Source organism: Beta vulgaris, chromosome 7 (assembly GCF_026745355.1).
Source record: "Beta vulgaris subsp. vulgaris cultivar EL10 chromosome 7, EL10.2, whole genome shotgun sequence".
Taxonomy (NCBI): Eukaryota; Viridiplantae; Streptophyta; class Magnoliopsida; order Caryophyllales; family Amaranthaceae; genus Beta; species Beta vulgaris.
Window position 1 is genome coordinate 53,169,192 of NC_079208.1, and position 19,948 is coordinate 53,189,139.

The 19,948-nt window shown below is 37.4% G+C and overlaps 1 protein-coding gene across 1 annotated transcript; it reads left to right on the forward strand.

Annotated features, from left to right (window-relative positions):
• Positions 1-584: 584 nt before the first annotated feature.
• Positions 585-3,648, forward strand: LOC104899751 (uncharacterized). The gene is made up of 5 exons (XM_010687009.2): positions 585-830; positions 1,480-1,908; positions 2,611-2,703; positions 3,340-3,407; positions 3,525-3,648. Exons 1-5 carry the CDS (start codon positions 585-587, stop codon positions 3,646-3,648), a joined length of 960 nt encoding a protein of 319 aa, XP_010685311.2.
• Positions 3,649-19,948: the final 16,300 nt, after the last annotated feature.

Below are 19,948 nucleotides of genomic sequence, written 5' to 3' on the forward strand. Positions count from 1 at the left end.
CATGTGATCTCTTCATCAAACAATTACTATAACCATGTTTAGCAATTAAATTACAACAAACAGATTGAAATTGGTAATGGTTTCGTTTTTGAAAGGGCTGATATATTAGAAAAATTATTAAAAAAGACGATCTAATTATAATATAAAAGTAGACCTAGTTACTAAATGGATTAAACTAGTTATCGAAAGAAATTAACCTAGTTACTATTGGGCTTATTCTCTTTTCAATAGCGGGATTACCATTGCTTAATTTTAGTTTAAAAGTAGGCGGTCTCTTACAAAACAAACTCTATATATTATAAATCTTCACATTAATCTCCTCGTTAAGTATACAAATATGAAGATGTTGTAACTTGTAAGAGTGATATAAGTTGAATTATTGAGCTTTTTTCAATACACACATTAGATAAATTCTCTCACAATTGGGATTTGGGAAAAAGCCGTCAAGTAATTCGGGTGCAAAGGAAACACACCCAATTATAGTTAATGTCCTATAAAACATAACAAGATTTACACAAGAAGAGATTGAAGAGTTAACAATGCTTAATATAGAGCTTCTTCATCAATACTTTTTAAAATTACTCATGATAATCAGGAAGATTATCACAAACGTACCAAAGTTAAAGCATACGCCTATATTTGTCCCCATAGCTCAAAATTTACTCTCGTCGTACTACTATTATTGTTTTGGTCTCTTGCCATGCATCATTGACTTGGATGATCAAACCACCATGCATTTTTGGATCTCCAATCATAGGCGCCACGATCGTCCGAACCTAGTCCTCATCCATGGTTGTGGTGGCGATGCATGCTGGCAATTCTTCCTCCAGGCATGTATATTATTAACTAATTGCCTAATTTCTAGCTAATTAATCTCATCTTGATTTTAGTAATTTTTAGTTCATTTCTTCACGTAGTCCATATATCCACCCAAAAAGGCGGAAACATATGTGTATTGTGTGGAAAAACTTAATGATCTAAACGTATTATAAACAGTTTTTTGAGAGGATATTGTTGATCTATAAACCAAAGTTAGCTCAACTTGATTCACTTCTCATTCGAACAAAAGTAAAAGTATATAAAGACACCTGATATTTCTTAATACATACTTTCTCCATTCTGAAACAAGTGAAATACTTCTAACTCTTACCTAAGAGCTTTTCGAAAGAAGTATTTTACTCATTTTTACAATGGAGAAAGTATAATTTAACGTGTCTTATAGGTCTATAAATTAATAAAAAGGTATTCATATGTTCAAATTCCTGAAGGATATGAGTTAGCTCAAGTGGATAGAGTGCTCCCCCTTGGCCCCTGAGGTCTGGAGTTCAATCCTTACCCCTAGCATTATGCTGGAGTATTTCCTTAGCATGCTATGCATGTCTTACCAGCCAATGTATGTTGGTGTTTCCTACCGGTTAAAAAAAATATGTTCAAATTTCTAAAATTTCTAACTTGGTTCTTTTAACTATGCTTGAACAGATAGGATCACTATCCAAATCATTCAACATATACATGCCAGATTTACTCTTCTTTGGTAAATCATACACCAAGTGCATGGACCGTACGCCTCGTTACCAAGCCAAGTGTGTGATGGAAGGGCTGAAGAAGGGATTCGGCGTCGATCGATGCACGGTATACTCGATCAGTTATGGAGGGTGGGTGGGCTATTCCATGGCTGAGATGTACCCTAACATAGTGGAGATGAATGTGATAGTTAGCACTGGTGTAGGAACTACCATTGAACAGAAGTTGAATCAGCTAAGTAGGGTAGGGAAGCAAGCAGAGGATCTTGTTCAAGTTGTTATACCAAAGGATACTGATGCAATCAAATTGTTGGTAAAATCATCATCATACAAGTCTAATCCTGCAATTTGGGCTCCTGATTTTTTACTTTGGGAGTTTATCAGGGTAAGTTGTTGCTAATTAGGGTGCGTGCTTTTTAACTAAATTTCGTAGATTTTATCTGAACTGATTGGAACTTATTCAAACTTACTAAATCTTATTATCGAACTTACTGGAGCTAACTTGGACTTATCTTTACTTAACTATTTCCATTAGTTCTTGGTAGAATGTTAAGAGAGGATATTAGTAGTGTGGCTTCCCCCACAATTCCATGCCAAGTTCCTCCGTAATTTGTTTTTATTTTTGATCGATTTCTCTTTTTTTCGTTTGTTTGGATGTTTCTAGAGGTGATTATGGCCCGGCAGGGCCGAGTCGTGCCTAAATAATTGCTCATTAGTTGGGTCGGGCAAAAATTTTGTGCCCCCGTTATTTTGGGTAAAAATGAACGGACTTTTCGAGTCAAAATCGAGCCGGATCCAAAACTAGACTAAAAAGTCATTTTTGGCTTGCCCAAAGCCAAAAAAAACGAGCTGGGTTGAAGCTGATCAGCTCTAGATTTTTCGTATTCAGTATCCAAGAAATTAAACTAATCTTTATTAGACTTAGAAACTTTTTCCTTTGCCAGAATAGATAATGCATAACATGATCTTCTTTTTCTATTTTCTACGTACTTTGTACTAATATTTATGTTTATTAGCCATCTATTAGCTAGATTCTGTCAAACGATTTGATACCATTCAAATAATGTAGCAATTATTAGCCTTTCAGGTAATGGAGGATAAAAACAGGAAGGAAAAAGAAGAGCTTATCAGATGTTTAATATCAGGAGAAGCAGATTCTAACGTTTCTGCTTTATCACAGGTAAATTAGTTCATAAACGCTCTAAATAGAAGAATATATATATATATGATCGATCGAGTATATTTCACCCATAAATCGACACTTAGCACATCTTGTAAATGACAAACTTTCCTATATATTTTAGAAAACAAACATAGTATAGATGAAAATTCGGTATTACTACATATATTTTACATAATTTTAAACCTACTCATAGTTTATACGAATTTCCAAATATAATAGAAAGTAGTTAAGGTTACTAATTAATCACATACAATCTTTTTCTATGATACATCTATTAATATTAGATCAATTGTTGAATTATTTGTCTTTATATATTTCTATAATAACGTGTGTGTATAACATGGGTCACCTGTCTTCCGTGTTGGTAATTTTTTTGATTCGGCAATTAACTGGCCAAGTAGGCTCAACCCTCGTGAGTTAGGGGGTAACAAGGAAATTCCAACCCATAAGGAAACTTCTAGAGACTGGAAAGTGGAGATTTTACACCCACAAGCAAATATCCACACAAACACCCCAAATTTAGGGTTAATGAGAGTCGAACTCCCGACCATGAAGTTGAGAGGTGGGAGCAACCACTGGGCTCTCACGTGATTCTCTCTTACCTTTATGTTGAGTATATTTTGATTTTTGAAGGAAACACTTCTTGTCTGGGGTGATCAGGACATCTTCTTCCCGGAGGACATAGGCCATCAACTACTAAGGTGATTCACTAAAACTCCATATAGTGCAGACTAGTGTAGTGTAATTCAAGCAAATAATTTTTGATGGTAAAAATTTATCATGCTGTTTAACTGCAAACTTCTGTATAAAAACTGCAGGATGTTGGGGCCTAAAGCAAGATTAATGATAATTAAGGAAACTGGGCATGCAGTAAATATTGACTCGCCAAAGGAACTCAATGAGTTGATCAAATCGTTTATTTTTGGTAAATTAGATAAATAGAATGCAATGCACCAGCATGGGTTCGCCAGTGAAATTATCTATAGTAAAATAGAGGTAGCTTTTGTTAAAAGTTAGTAAAAATCAGAAGTGAACTTGTCTTTAGTTTGTGCTTAGTTTTTCCTATTCTATCAGTGGAGGGTGGGTGGGATACTTGATGTATATTTGTATTTGTATTTCAGGTGTAAATGACAAGGTACCTCTTTATAAAATCAACAATAATTTATTTAAATGAGCAAAAGTTTATTAAAACGAGCAAAAAGATTAAATGTGTAAGAAAGTTAAAATAATGAACAAAAATTTGTAAAACGAACAAAATTTTCTTAAATGAGCAAAAAAATAAAATGAACAAAAATTTCGATTTTTAGAATTCAGCTTAACCCTTGAAATGAGTATATGTGTATTGTAGAAGTCAAAATGTTTCAAATATTTTGAAATAGATGAATTATTGTATATCAAAGTTTAACCCCAATAGAATCTTTATAATCGGTAACTTTTAATAGAATTGCAAAGTAAGAGATGGCGTGACGCCATGTCAACACATGATATTAAGTGACATGTGGCGGCTTGTAATCTTTTGTCCATGCATTTTTATAATATATATTGATGTTGATATGATAATAGAGTATTGGGTTATGACCTAATAATAATGGACTTGTATTCATCCTTGAACAAAAAGTTATTTTCATTATTGTTATCATCTTTTAAGCCATATTCGAATCCTCTTATACTGTTCTTTTATTTATTTATTTTATAACTTGCAAGTGCTCCTTCCTCATTCAGAGTAACAACTACTCCCTCTTTTTTTTTTTTTATTATTGTCACTTTTTCTATGCGCGTCTTCCAATGCACTTCTTTTAACTTAAATATATATCTTTCATTATATATTAGTAAAAATTATAACGATTGAATATTAATAATGTATTAATTGAGACGAATCAAACAAGACCTCACATGAGACATGACTATATTTTTTCTTATAGATTGAAAACAATTGAGAAGATTCTCTCTAAGTATAATAGTGCCAAGATTCTAAGTGAGAAAGATAAAAAAAAAAACAGAGGGAGTACTATATACTTTTGCTACTACTACTACTGCTTCGCCATTATTATTCAGATCATTTTCTTCATCATCACCTTTATTAGTTTTGTCTTCGACTACATCTAGATTCTCATTCCTAAATATCATGACTTCAAAAACAACTCCTCCTACAACATGGTTTTTCTTAAGCCATCCGCATCCGCTTATATCGCATGTTGTTTTGTTTTCCTTATCTAATTTCACCAAGAGAGATAAAAGGTGGCGCTTCACGTTCCTTCGAAATTAAATCTCTCTAGTTTTAGATTTCTCCCTCCCCCTTCCTCGCCCAATTTTTCTTATCGAAATAGGGAACTAGCTCTGATCCCCTTCTACTCCTTCATCCATTTCTCGCCAATTCCTCTTACCAAACAATGTACTAGAGTAAAATAGAAATGTAAAATTAAGTTGGTCAAATAAAAAAAAAGGATTAAAGTCGGGATGTTTTATTAGAATTTTAGGAACGAAATGGAATAGATGTGATATTGTAGAAAATGACAAAATTGTTTGGTTGTAATTGTTTGGATATGTACCTATATTTATTGGATCCCATACCCAATCAATCCCGAAAATTGAGATCTTGTATCTCTTGAATTGGAATTTGAGTAACACTAGCCTTATATACACGTAATATGTGCTTAATTTCAAAACTTGTTATTCTATTATATACTGCATCCGTTCTATAATTATGATTATGCTTAAAATGTGAAAGATTATTAATTAGATGAATTTAGATGTATTAATTCGCTAATCTAAAAAACTAAAAAAGGTTGTGAGTGATTTTTAATATGATTTTTTTCTGAATGAATTTTGAACAAAAAGAATAGTCATAGTGAGTTGGTTTGACTGAATTATAGAGTATTAAAGGTAGTGATTATTTCAGACTTTAATTTTCAGGTGGACTTATGTATACCATCTTCTCTTTTTTTTTTTTTAAAAAGGTCAAGATATTTTTTCCATTTAATTTTTTGATTGAAATGTTTAATGCATATAGCATTTTAAACTTGTTTAGAATGACAAGTTGAAATGAGAAAGATTAATAAATTATTTTCTTTTGTAAATTTTCTTATTCCATTAGTCATTAAGGGAAAATTGGGAATTTTCAAATGGGAAAACCATTTTCCTCCCATTCCATTATATAATATAGATAATGGGCTCTAAATTTCTACTTATGGGATCTTCATTCGCATACCATTTAATTCCTATCTTCATTCGCATACCATCTAAAATTTTTGTGCTTTTACAAGCCTACAATACGTAAGTAATTACTAGAGGTGATCATGGGTCGGGCCGGGTCGGGCCTAAAACATTTACCCATTGAGCCGGACCAAATTTTTTTGCCCAAAACCCACTATTTCGGGTCAAAATGAGCGGGCTTTTCGGACCAGAATCGGACCGGACCAAAAAATAGACTGAAAAGTCATTTTTGGATTGCCACAATCCAAATATCGAATCCAAATATCAAAGAACTTTAAACCATAATAAAAAAAAGGTATAAACATGGCTTCCCTCCCTAAGCCTTAGAAAAAGACTACTCACTCATGATAATGATAAACTCAATAAACATAATGAAAATCGAAAAATTCATCAAAATAAACAAAGTAAATAGGAATAACGAATGATTGGTGAACAATGAAAACGAAATCAACGATCTTTATAATCTTCAAAACCAAGAGTTAATACAAAGCTAGAGACGGAAAACTAAGTGTTTAGACCTTAAAAACGCAAAAATTAAGGAGGAAATCCGCCCGGTCGGGTACGTGAGCAGTTTTGCTCTTTTTGTCGCCCGATTGGGCGGGCGAATTGAATATGCTAGCAGCTCTATTTTCATGGCTCGCCCGGTCGACCGGGCGCACTAGTAGAAAAAAGGCTACTTGCTGCGGTGAAAAAGTGCCCTATTGCTGCGGAATAGGGCGCGCAGCAATTAAGGGCGCAGCAATAGGTATTAATAATATTGCTGCGGTTTTAAACCGCAGCAATATTACGTAATATTGCTGCGGTTTTAATGACCAAACCGCAGCAATATAAGAAATTGTGGTGAAATAAGGTGGCCCAAAAAGGTAATATTGCTGCGGTTTCTGGCCCAGAACCGCAGCAATATTACTTTTTTTATTATAAAAAAGTAATATTGCTGCGGTTTTCTGGCCCAGAACCGCAGCAATAGGTACTGGTACAGGCAAAAAAAATTTTTTTTTTTTTGAAATTTTGCAATTAAATTTGAAAGATTAAAACCCTACCACTAACCCATCCACAATCCATCCAATTCACATACAAAATGAAGATGAAATAACATGAATTTCATTAATATATAAAACTAAAAAAAACTAATTACATACATAATACAAAAATCAAAAAGTAAAAACAAAATAAGAAACTATTACAACTTAGACTAATTAAAAAAACTATAATGAAAAAAAAATAAGAAACTGATCTCTAAAATAACGAAAAAATCTAAAACCATATCTAAAAACGACAAAAGTAAAAATAAAATCCTAAAAATAAAAAAATCACAGATCTGGAAACAAAAAAAAAGAAAAAAAAAAAAGAAGAAAAAAAAAAAAAAAAAGAAGATCTGATGAAACCAACGTCGACATCACCGTCGACCATCACCAGCCACGCACCATTTCGAACCTTTGGCCGATGAAGGAGAGTTAAAAAAAACGAATCAAAACCAAAGAAGGCGGCGTTCACCGACGAACCTTTGCGCGACCCTTTTATCTCTCTCCTTCGATCTAGTTCTCTTCTTGCGGGTTGTTGAAGGCGATGAAGGCGGCAAATGAATCTGACGTTGAAACGAACGAATCTGTTGTTGCGACGAACGACGGTCGAATGTGGCGAGCGACCGGCGACCGGCGAAGAAGCTACGCGAGAGGATGAGAGGGTTAGAGGGAGAAAGAAGGAGAGAGAGGAAGTGAGCGTGAAACTGGAAGAGAGGAGGAGAGAGAGAGAGGAAGAGAAGGTGAGCGTGAAACTGGAAGAGAGGAGGAGAGAGAGAGGAAGAGAAGGTGAGCGTGAAAAAGAGAAGAATGGAGCGTTATATATTAAACCCTAAATGAGGAGTTTTTTGCCAATTAATATTGCTGCGGTTTCCACGTAGGACCGCAGCAATATTATTAAAAAAATATTTTTTTAATATATTGCTGCGGTCCTACGTGGAAACCGCAGCAATATTAGCTGTTCTGGGCCCACATTTTTTTCAAAATGTATCCGTTGAACAATATTGCTGCGGTTTTAGGCGGGAACCGCAGCAATATTGTCAATTTTTATTTTTTTATTTCTTTTTGCGTGTTATATTGCTGCGTATAAGTAAAACCGCAGCAATATCACCGCAGCAAATAACATTTATTCTACTAGTGGCGGGTGGTTTTTCTCCTTTGTTTTCCGTGCAATTTGTTCGAATCGCTCGTGCAATCTTCCGGATCTTCCTTGGACCTTATGTGACCATTTGTTTCCTGTTTCGCAACCTAAATAAAGGCACCGAACGCCTAATCTGCACCAAAACATGTAACACATGAAAACAACTCCAAGCACATCAAATCACATAAGAAACGAGCCCAAAAGAGCTCAAATCGACTATCAAAACTAAGGGGATTGGAGTAAATAATCGATATATAATAAACACATCAAAATCCCCCAAGCTAACCTTTTGCTTGTCCCTAAGCAAAACCTTGACATGAACAAGAATATGATTGCTTCATCCCTTTATATATGAAAACAGAGATCAAAATCTTTTATAAGGCTCAAAAATCATTCAAGCAGGCACAATTCAAGTTCAACTGTTCAGATTACACTATCCACCAATTGCCCAAGCAAGCAATCAAATGCGGCTGCCTTATATGACATGCAAATATCGAAAAGGCACTCACTAAGGTGTCACTCCTCTCAACATTTTTGTGGCAGACAATAAATGTGCCCGAACCCTCACCATCACAACCATAACAACCCTTCCCACTCACATGACTCTCATGTGTTTATAAAGGTAATAATGCCACTCATCCTAATCATGTCGACTCAAGTAGCAAACATACTCTTTAACCTTGACAAACTGACTCCACATCAATCCAATAAACAATGTAAACACAAGCTCAAGAAGACTTTTTCAGGGTTGTTATGAGGCTTAGGTAAGGGTAGGGAATATGTATAGGAAATGTGGTGGAAAAACCAAGAGCGGGGGAGCAAAAATCACTAGAAGCATCAACTAAAACACAACCAATAACAATGTCCCAACTCCATGAATCAACAAAATTTTCAATAAAACCATCCTTGAAGCAATGTAATAAATTTTACTTTGCAAGCAAATGTGAAGGAATGAATTTTTGAACCCTTTGTTTTTTTTTCAATAATCTTTCTTGTCTTTTTCTTTGCATCTTTTTAATCCAACAATCACGTTTATTTCACTTTGCTTATTCTTTCTTTTTCTCAAACTTTGAACCTTACAAAATAAATCATCTCCATCCAAAGTAACTCATAAACCCATCTCAGATACTAGCTTAGTACATGAATTATTCATTGGGTTCAACGGGACTAAGGAGGATAATAGTATATAAAACAAAACCACTCTGAGGCTCGAAAATCAGAAAAAAGAACGCCTCTATCATATCAATTGCCATAAGTCATCAGATATCAATAAGTATGTTGTCAAAGTCAAGATCAGTCAGCTAATGAGGAACTAACACACAAGAAACAGAATGGATATAGAAATAAATCCATGGGAAAAAATGAATCCTCACAGTCTAACTAGTTCAAGCATGAAGTCATGATAAGCGCGTTATTATAAAAACTCACTTAAGGTCAAGGCATTTAAAGTTCATATTCCAGCATCACAATCTCAAGTGCCCAACTATCCAGATAAATAGCCCAAATACACTTTCAAAAAACATCATGGGGCATAGTGAAGCAATCAAACCAATCCTGTCAAATCGTATTTTTGGTATTTTTTCAGCAATATTTGATTTTTTTTTGTTTTTTTGTTTTTTTGTTTTTTTTTTAATGTAGGAAAGCAATGAAACTAAACTACGAAAAGCAAAGAAACTAACTACACTAAAAAGCAGTAAAAAGGGAGGGGGTGTACTTACAGAAAATCAAAATCTCCCCCCCAAGCTGAACTCGACAATGACCTCATTGCATAAGAGGGAAAGATACGACTCACCCGTCATCATCAGACATATCAGCGGTAAAATCGCCACCAGTAGTACCTACAGCACCAAAAACAGCATGGCCAGAAGTACCCTCCCCAACATGGTCAGTGGGGTCAGGTACATGTGGCATCATGGGTAATAAGCCCCTGGTGAAAATAGTCATGATAAATGGGGTATAGCGCGTGGCGTATGTCGGACTCCACGGTGGTCAACCGTGTGTCCAGGGAGGTCAGGTGAGTCTAGATAGTGGCCTGGCCGAGCTCAAGACGGCCCGTCTGTGAGGTAAGGGAGTGTTGTCCCTGCTCGATGCGGGTAAGGGCCACCATCATAGGGTCTACAAGTGCGGAGGAAGAGGCTTCTGACCCCACATGGAAAGTAGGTACGAACCTACTGTACGAATGAAAACTAATACCGCAAGTGCACGGTATACAATGTAGCACAACTAGCAAATATGGGTCGAACCCACAAGGATGTTGATACTATGTTAAAAAACCCACTTGAATGTTTGAATTTTTGATTATGCAAAATAATTACGCTTAAGCCAAACAAATATTAGACTATACTATAACAATAATTGATCTACCAATAATGACTAAGCACTAGCAGCACAAACTATAGACTAAGACTAAACTAACTTAAGAAAATGAGGAAAACAAATAAGCTATTGGAATTGCAAAGACAACAATAATAAAACATGAATTATGATAATGGATATTGGAATCTAGAATAGGACTAACCTAAGACTTTAGAAGAATTGCAAGTAGTAGTATTTTAAGCAACACAAGATTGAATTATGGAGTAAGAGAACAAGCAATAGTAAGCGAGGATAACTAAAGAAATAAAAAGAAAAAAAATAATTCTTACTCAAGAAAAGGAGGAAAGAAGAAAAAAAAACTAATAGTAGATTGCAAATCAGTGTGCCACGAACGAACAAACCAAAAATTAGAGAAAGAAAGGAACGAAATTATCAAAGTTGATTAATGAAATAGATAGAGAATACTGAAATCGAACTAAGCTTCGCCGTTGTTGTCACCCTGTCGGCAATAACAAGCTCTACAGAACAAAAATCTTGCAATTGAACTAAATAATAAAGAACAACAGAGAACTGGACCAATTGTATTTCCGCCGCTGTCACCGACGGATAAATAAAAGAACAGACCATGAAAATGTAAACCTAAAACTAACTATTGTGTGAATGTATTATGTTGTTGCTGCTTATTCAGCTTCGTGAGGCTTAGGGTATGAGACTCCCCTCCTCTTATGTGCTACTCCTTTGCTGCGCCCAACAAAACAATAGAGTTTTGTCTTATTCTTCTTTTTATTTCTTCTTTTGTTATTTCCTTCATTTGTTGTGTGTCCTCCTTGTTTTAGTACAACATTGAGCGTTGGCCCACTTTCTTTCTAATTGATACAAATCTCTCTTTTGCTTATTATTGGACCCATATTATCTTATTTCGCAAACTAAATACCTACCATAAGACAAAAGACTAATTAAGCTTAATAGGTGATAAAAATAATAACTAAATGGAATAAGTACGTAATAATAAATGTCATCCGAAAAACCCATATATTTATATAAAATATATTCAAATAACTGAAATATAGGGGTAAAAATATGCAATATAATTAGCTAATCACCTACACTAGGTTCAAGGCGGGTTTGAGCACGGTCAGGAAGAAGGATAGACTCTTTCTTAGCGATGTACCACCTAAACTTATTGGTCGACTAGGCAGTTATCCACTTGGCATTAATCATATAATCAATGTCAATCTCAGCAGGACCACCAACTGCATTGCTAATGTCAAGCGCATAGCCAAAATGAACAGCGATAACGGTAATGAGGCCACCTAAAATAATAGGTTGCCCCTAACACTACCATCATCAAACGTGGCGGGCAAACTAGTGGCAGTTCGCTTTAGCTAGGACACAAACAAGTAGGGGAGGCACAAAAAATAGTCAAACTCGGGAAACAGATAACTCTCCATCAGAAAAATCTCCTATTTTTGACAGGAGTGGGGCTCAGCACGCCCAAAAAGGGTGAATCCCAAAAATCGCTGCAAGTAGCGAAGACTAGAAAAATATAGATGGTCAACGGACATGTGTTGGGTGTTCACTTCCTCCTCTCCCGTACATGTTGTCCACAATATATTAATGCGAATGTGGGGAGGGTGGCGATGGTCATCAATTATAGGGAGGCCTAAAATAGCAGCTAATTGTCCTAGGGTGAGTTCTCAATCCTCATACATGAGTCGAAAATGAAGAACCTGATTTTTCATTCCCTACTTCTAGGGAACTCAAAAATTCAAGTGTGAGATGCCTATAAATCCAGAAAAACATGCCAAACATTGAACCTAATCCCAGTTTCTCAAATAAAATCTTAGTATCATCAAATATACTCAAAACATGCATAGAACTTGAATCAACAAGACGAGTTGGGATTATATTCCGAAATTTTAACTTTTGAAATTTTTGTTTTTGCTCTAAAGATGTAAATATATTACCTCGGAAAAAGTTGAATTCGGTGGAATTTGTTGCTTGATTCCCCTCTTGTGTTTTGTCTCCTCTTGTTTGGCCTTGACATTGTGAAAGTTGTGTGAGAGAGTGAATTAAAGTGGGAGGAAGAAAAGATGGAAAATTGTGAATTTTGTGTGAGAAAGATGAAGAAAAGGAAGGAGGGTGAAGAAAATTATGAAGGAGAAGATGGAATTTGTGAGTGAAGAGAGGTAGGAAAAAGGATAGGTATGGTGGTAGTGAGGAGAGAGAAAGGCCGGAGGGTTTTGAGAGGGCTGTTTTTTTAAAAGGAAATGTTAAATCAAGTTCCGCTAAAATTATGATACATTGGGGGATTTTCTCCATACAATCAAGTTCTAAAGTACCTTTCGTATCTCACCTTGCCACTAGATTCTTTTAACACGAGAAAACACAAAATTACAAATATCTTTTGACAATTTTCTAATATCATCATAAAGTAAGAAAATTGGAGCACATTCATGATACTCCAACTTCACACCCTTTACCACATTTAGGTATGTTCTCTTTACCTTAAAAAATAAGTTTCAGGTCGAATAAATCCAGATCAAGTCTAATCATGTTTCATCAGGTCTAACACAATACTCAAAAATAAGTTCCAATAAAGGTCAATTAAGTCTGATAAGTTCAGTTCAAATAAGTACAAGTTTTTCAGTTGAATAAAACGCACCCTTAGTACTGCATCCCCCTCAAGCCAGCCAAATTCGGTCATACCCACGTCTTCGAGCTATTTGGAGACCATAGCGAGCTGCAGCCGCTTCAGCCATCGTTGCCTTGCACCCCACCTCAAGCTTCTTTACTGCAGCCATTATTACTTTACCATCTTCATCCCGTATGACCACCCCAGCCCAATATACGAACCATCAACAACATGGGCATCAATATTCACCTTCACTGTACCTGTGGGTGGTTTCTTCTACTGAGCTATAGTCGTTAGTGAACCTGTGACCAGAGAAGAAGAGAGCGACACTTGCTGTTTTTACGAACCATAGTCAGCAACCATTAGAAGAAAGCTAGCTGCCATTACGTGCACATTCAAGGTCACATTAAATTTGACAAAACATATAGCCAAACTATTGTCATTGATTAGTTGCTGATTTGTTTGTAGTATGTTAATTTAGTTTGATCTGTTAGTGTCTTCTTAGAATTTGTTTTAGTTAGTGTCTTCTTAGAATTTGTTTTAGTTAGTGTCTTTATTTTCTTGTACTGGGGCTTTGCCCCTCTTCTTTAAAAAAAAAAAAAAAAAGAAATTAATCTATTTACTAATATCAATTAACTAGTTATTATGTCCTATTACGATACGTTTTTATTTATTATTTCCTTCGTTCTTTTTCTATGCAATAATTGAATTATCGGTTTTTTCACCAAGTACCCCCGAGTTTTCAAAAAATTCACTTGGTACCCTCCATGTTTTCAAAATTCACCAGGTACCCCTCAGTTTCGAACTAATACACTCAGATACCCTTAATGAATAAAGACGTTAATCGCCGTTAGTCATTAACCCTGATTTCCTGTTTTAAACCCTAATCAACCCCCTAATGCTACCCTAATCCTAACCCCTACCTCTAACCCTAACCCTAACCCACAACCCACAACCCACAACCCCACCACCCACCACCCCTGTGCCTCCCCCCACCCCCCGCAGCCCCTCCCCAACCCCCGCGCCGCCCCCCTCCCACGCACCCAGTTCAGTTCACCAGTCCCCTCACCCTTCTCTCACCATCACGCGCCCCCACAACACCACCCCCACCCCCTTCCCACCAAGTGTTGTGGCCCCCACAACTAGCTTCCATTTTCGCACTCCTCCACCGCGCCGACGACAACTATAGTACGAAGCAGGGGAGAGGCGGAGCGAGGGAAGCAGCGAGATAGAGGAAGAACAGGGGTGGGGGATGCGCGAGTTAAGGGCGCGGGGAGAGAGAAAAGAACCACCGCCGTGAGTGATTGTGAGAAAAGAACCACCGCAAGGAGAGAGAAAAAACTGCAGCAACACCGCCGTGAGTGGAGGGCGCAGGGGTGGGGGCTGCGGGGGTTAAGGGCGCGGGGGTGTTGGCTGCCGGGGGTGGGGGAGGGGGGCTGCTGGGGTGAGGAAGGGGGGCTGCGGGGGTGGGGGTGGGGCAGGGGTGGTGGGAGGGTGGGGGGAGGGGTGGTTAGGTTTAGGTTTAGGGTTAGGGTTAGGATTAGGGTTAAGGTTAGGATTAGGGTTAGGATTAGAGGTTAATTAGAGTTGAAAACAGAAAATTAGGGTTAATGACTAACGGCGGTTAACGCCGTTAGTCATTAAGGGCATTTGGGTGTATTTACATAAAAGTGAGGGGTACCTGGTGAATTTTGAAAACATGGAGGGTACCTGGTGAATTTTTTGAAAACTCGGGGGTACTTGGTGAAAAAACCGTTGAATTATTATATTTACCAATACACAACTTTAACTATTGATATCTCTAATTACTTTTTAATAAAAATCATACTTATTTACATATTAAAAGTATATATCGAGACAAATCTAACAAAATCTCACATGATTATATTTTTTCTTACATAATTATCAAAACAGAGGGTGGTGAATGAATAGTGTAAAAATCTCATTATTGCAATAGAAAACAAACGGAAGAAGTATAATGATAATCAAATAGTTGAAGTAAGTGATACACTCAATTATACACGAAATCTATATTTTACAAGGTGGTACTAAAAACTGAAAACATGAGTTCAAAACTTGTTTATAAAGCAATTATAAGGTACATCGGGCAATATATAGATATAGAAACCCATAGACAATATTTGCTCATTTTAAAAGCCATATTACTTATTGCAAAATTATTTGCTAATGTCCATGTCACTTTTGCTCATCAGGAAATTAATTCTAATTTAAACCCAACCTTCGACTCCTTGTTGACCAACACCACCCTGATATTGTTGTGTTAGTCGAGACCCGTGTTTGCCGACAAACAACCACAACCATCCTCCAAAATATAGGTTTCGATTCCTGGCATCTAGTTGAACCGAGGGGATTTGCCGGAGGCATCATCCTGCTCTGGAATTCGACCCATGTGAAATTTCAGGTTGTAGGATGTAGCACTCAAGGGGTTCACGGAGTTGTCGAGGTAAGTATCTTGAAACATACTTACGTTCTTTCGGCTATTTATGCATCTCCTAATTTTGCTACTAGAAAATTAGTGTGGAAAGAATTATGTGATATGGCAGAAATTATAGATTGTCCTTGGTTAGTAATAGGCGATTTTAATGAAATTATAAATCAAGGGGAGAAGTTGGGTGGTCAACCAATTAAACAAAGACGAGCGCACCTATATGCATCAACTATGAATATGTGCAACTTGTTAGATTTGGGTTTTCATGGTCAAAAGTTTACATGGTCTAACATGAGAAAAAAGAACCCGATTTTCGAAAGACTTGATAGGGGATGGGTGAATCCGGAATGGGTCTCGAATTTTCCTAACTCCAACCTTTGGAACCTTCCTAGGGTGACTTCCGATCACTGCCCAATCCTAGTGAGACTTGATAATCCCCCCAAAAAAATTGGAGAGAAACCTTTTCGGTTTGAACCAATGTGGATATTAGACAACACGTTCAAAAATAGTGTCATGGAGTCGTGGGTGAGGGATGCGGGCCCAATAGGGGACATGCTAAAAAACTTGAAATGCACGTTAGTTGATTGGAACTCAAACACCTTTGGTAATGTTTATAGTAGAAAAGGACGGACCCTAGCTAGACTAGAAGGCACCCAAAAAGTACTTCAGAGGAACCCTCATTCCACTTTTCACCATAGACTCGAAGAAGAGCTCCAAAAAGAATTAATTCAAATCCTTATGCAAGAGGAGACCCTATGGATTACCAAAAGTAGGTTAGAAAGACTGAAAGGGGGGGGAGCGTAACACGAGTTACTTTCATAAAAGTGTCATGATCAAAAGAAATGCCAGTCGAATCCTGTCCCTAAGAAATGATGTAGGGCTAGATATCCAGGATCCGGACCAAATCAGAGACCACATCTCTGACTTCTTTAAAAATTTATATTCCACGGAAAAAGGTGGTTGTAGTCGTTAGAGAAGCCAAAGCCAAGAATTAATTGACATTGCGTACCCCCCGTCTGATGTGAAGATTAAAAGCTCCCTTCATCAAATGAAACCTATTAAGGCTCCAGGGCCCGATGGGTTTCATCCCATTTTCTTCCAAAGAATGTGGGACATTGTAGGGCAAGATGTGTGCAGAAACATTAGGGAATGGTTTCATCAATGTGAAGTCCCTAGTGAAATGTGCCAAGCCATCATTTGCTTGATTCCAAAACAACACCCTCCCGAAACTGTTAAACACCTTCGCCCTATTAGTCTATGTAACACTATGTACAAACTTGCAACAAAAGTGATCATTAATAGACTAAAACCTCTAATACCTCATTGGATATCCCCAAATCAAAATAGCTTCATTAAGGGGAGGGGCCCGGATGTTAACAATGTAGTAGCTACGGAAATACTTCATTCTATGAGTAAGAAGAAAGGCAAAACAGGTTGGTTCGCTCTGAAAATAGATCTGGAAAAGGCATATGATAGGGTCGAATGGAGTTTTGTTAGGCAATGCCTTCAGAATCTTGAACTCAGTGAAGCCTCAATTACCCTTATCATGAGTTTCACATCCCAATCCTCATCCACAATTCTCATAAATGGTAGGAAATCAAGCCCTTTCAACCATTCTCGGGGTCTGAGGCAAGGGGACCCGATGTCACCGTATCTTTTTAATATATGCCTCGAATCACTTCTTCATATGATAAACCAAGCTACTATGGACAAATCTTGGACGCCTTTTTGGGTCGGAAAAGATAAAGTGCCGGTTTCTCATCTAATGTTCGCGGACGACCTTCTAATCTTTGGAAGGGTAGATGAGTCAACTACTTTCGCCGTCCGCCAAATCCTTCAAAACTTCTGCGCGATATCGGGTCAAAAAATTAATGAAAATAAGAGTCGTTTGATTTTCTCTCCCAATACCATGGTGGAACATAAGAACCTGTTCCAACAAACATTGAACATTGAGGAAAATGAGAACTTAGGAACCTACCTAGGTCTCCCGCTTTCACATAAAAGGCCTTCAAGGAGTCAAGTGCAATTTGTTGTTGAAAAGGTTAAAAAGAAACTCGCGAACTGGAAAACAAAATATCTCTCGAGAGCCGGGAGAGTGTGCCTTATTTCTTTTACCCTGTCAACTATCCCGGCATATTACATGCAAGCTTCCTTTTTGCCAATGTCGACCCTCAAGGACTTGGATAGAGTGTGTAACTACTTTTTGTGGGGAGATGAAGAGAATAGAAAGAGGATACACCTAGTAGGGAAGGATAGAACCTTCACTCCAAAAGAGGAGGGCGACTTAGGTATCCGTAACCAAACAGCCATGAATAAAGCATATATGGCTAAATTGGGGTGGAAACTATCGCAAGGATCGGATAACCTTGCACAAAAATGCATTAGGTCTAAGTACGTTCATGGAAACTACGTCACAGCCTTTGCCAAGGGCTCCTCGGTGTGGCAAAATGTGGGCAAAGGGTGGCATCTGCTTGCGGATGATAGTAGTTGGATTCTTGGGAGGGGGGAAAAGATTGATTTTTGGTCTGATGACTGGTTGGGAATAGGACCTATTCGAGACTTCATACAAGGACCCCTAAACTCTCATGAGGAAACTTTTAAGGTTAGAGACGTAACCCGCAGAGGAAAATGGGACCTAGACTGTCTATCTATGAGCCTTCCCCGAGAAGTCCTGAGTCGTATTTAGTGATCATGAGGATATCCTGGCCCCAAGGTACCTAACTCCCCAGGGTTTCTCCATGTCCCTAGCATACAAACATCAATTCCATAGTGACGCAACACTAGATCTAGGTTGGATATGGCGCCTAAAAACCACCCCTAAAATCCAATTCTTCATGTGGCTTGTTTGCTTGGATCGACTGCCTCATGGCAAACTCCTTTATGATCGGAAAGTATCTCATCAAAGGGAGTGTCCTAGGTGCCACCAGGGAGTAGAAGATTCCCACCATATCCTTAGATCATATAACTATACTCAAGACATTTGGGCCCAGACAACCGCATTTATGCCCTGCCCCCACGAGTCACTGTTGTGTTGGGCCCAGAAAAATCTGAAAAATTCAAACATGTTCTGAACAACAACTTGGGCCACGGTATTCCCATTTTTGTGTTTTGAAATTTGGAAAATTAGGAACCATGTTGTCTTTAACCCATCCAAACCTCACTTAAAACCGGTAGAAGTATTATCTCAGGCATGTAGAAACGCAATGCAATACACCCAAGCAAATACCACTCCTGACCATAGTCTAGAAACCGAGACCACATACAGACTCTCTGACCATGCTCCTCCGACCTGGACCTTGCTCAATGTGGACGCCGCGTTTAAGAATAGAAACCAAATTGCGGGGCTGGGGGGGTCATAAGGGATAATGATGGTAGATGGCGGTGGGGGTTCACAAAATCCACTTTTGCTCGAGACTCTCTTTCGGCGGAAATTCAGGGGATCCGAGAAGGACTCTCCCTCGCCCTTGATAAAGACTTTCGAAAACTCGTTCTTTTTTCAGATTGTAAAACGGCCATTCAACTTATTGACCAAGAAAATACCCAAACTAATGTGTATGCTAACATGTTATCTGATTGCAGGGAGTTAGTCAAGAGTTTTGAAGGTATCAAGCTCATGCACTGTGATAGAAGCCTCAACCAAGTAGCAGACTCCATGGCTAAATTTTGTATTAGGAATGAAGACTTGTTGATTTGTAATAGTATTGCTAGAATCTTCCCCAACCCCACTCCTTTTTGTAGGGAATTCTACCTAGCGGATTGTGTTAATAGCCTCGTGGTGGCTCAAACGGATGATGTAATCGGCTCTTAAGTTTTTATTATGAATGCGTAACCTTTTTCACCAAAAAAAAAAATTAATTCTACTTAATTCAATTTTACTTTTGGTCATCTCAATATTTAATTTTGCTCATTCTTAAGTTACTTTTGCTCAATTTAAAAATCTTTCTTAATTTGTCGTTTTAGCTTGGAACATAAACTAGGTATAAACCATATTACTTGGTCCAATTTGGTGGTGATTAACTCTCTTCGTCATAAGCTCATAGCTGAAAAGTTTTCTGAGGTGTAAACTCGTTGATTATGGATATTCGGGAGGATCTGAAGCATTTGCAGGAGGTCGACATCGTCTATTGTTTCAGGAAATCCAATCAAGGTGCTTATTTTATGGCTCATAGAAGTCAAGAGGCGACCTTTATCCTTTATTGATTTTCCTCTTCTAATGTTTATTTCCTTCTATCATGCATAAGGATGCTCTACGCTGATCTTATTTTCAGAGTTAGACCTAGTGTTTATCTCCTTATCAAAAGAAACTAGTTTTTTCGGCTCAGGCTATTACCCGAGTAATTATATATTTTTTTTAATCAGAATTTTACTTTAAAAACATCAAATAATAACTTGATTAGACTTTAATATATACTTGAAGTCGCAACATCAAATCTTATTAAAGTGCACTCTCTAATTCTTTTTGGTTTATG

Excerpts from the sequence above, each read along its gene's own strand:
- LOC104899751 (XM_010687009.2), top strand. The coding sequence starts at position 585 with ATGATAATCAGGAAGATTATCACAAACGTACCAAAGTTAAAGCATACG. Across the intron at positions 831-1,479 it reads GCTGGCAATTCTTCCTCCAG|ATAGGATCACTATCCAAATC; the intron begins GCATGTATATTA and ends ATGCTTGAACAG. Across the intron at positions 2,704-3,339 it reads ACGTTTCTGCTTTATCACAG|GAAACACTTCTTGTCTGGGG; the intron begins GTAAATTAGTTC and ends TGATTTTTGAAG.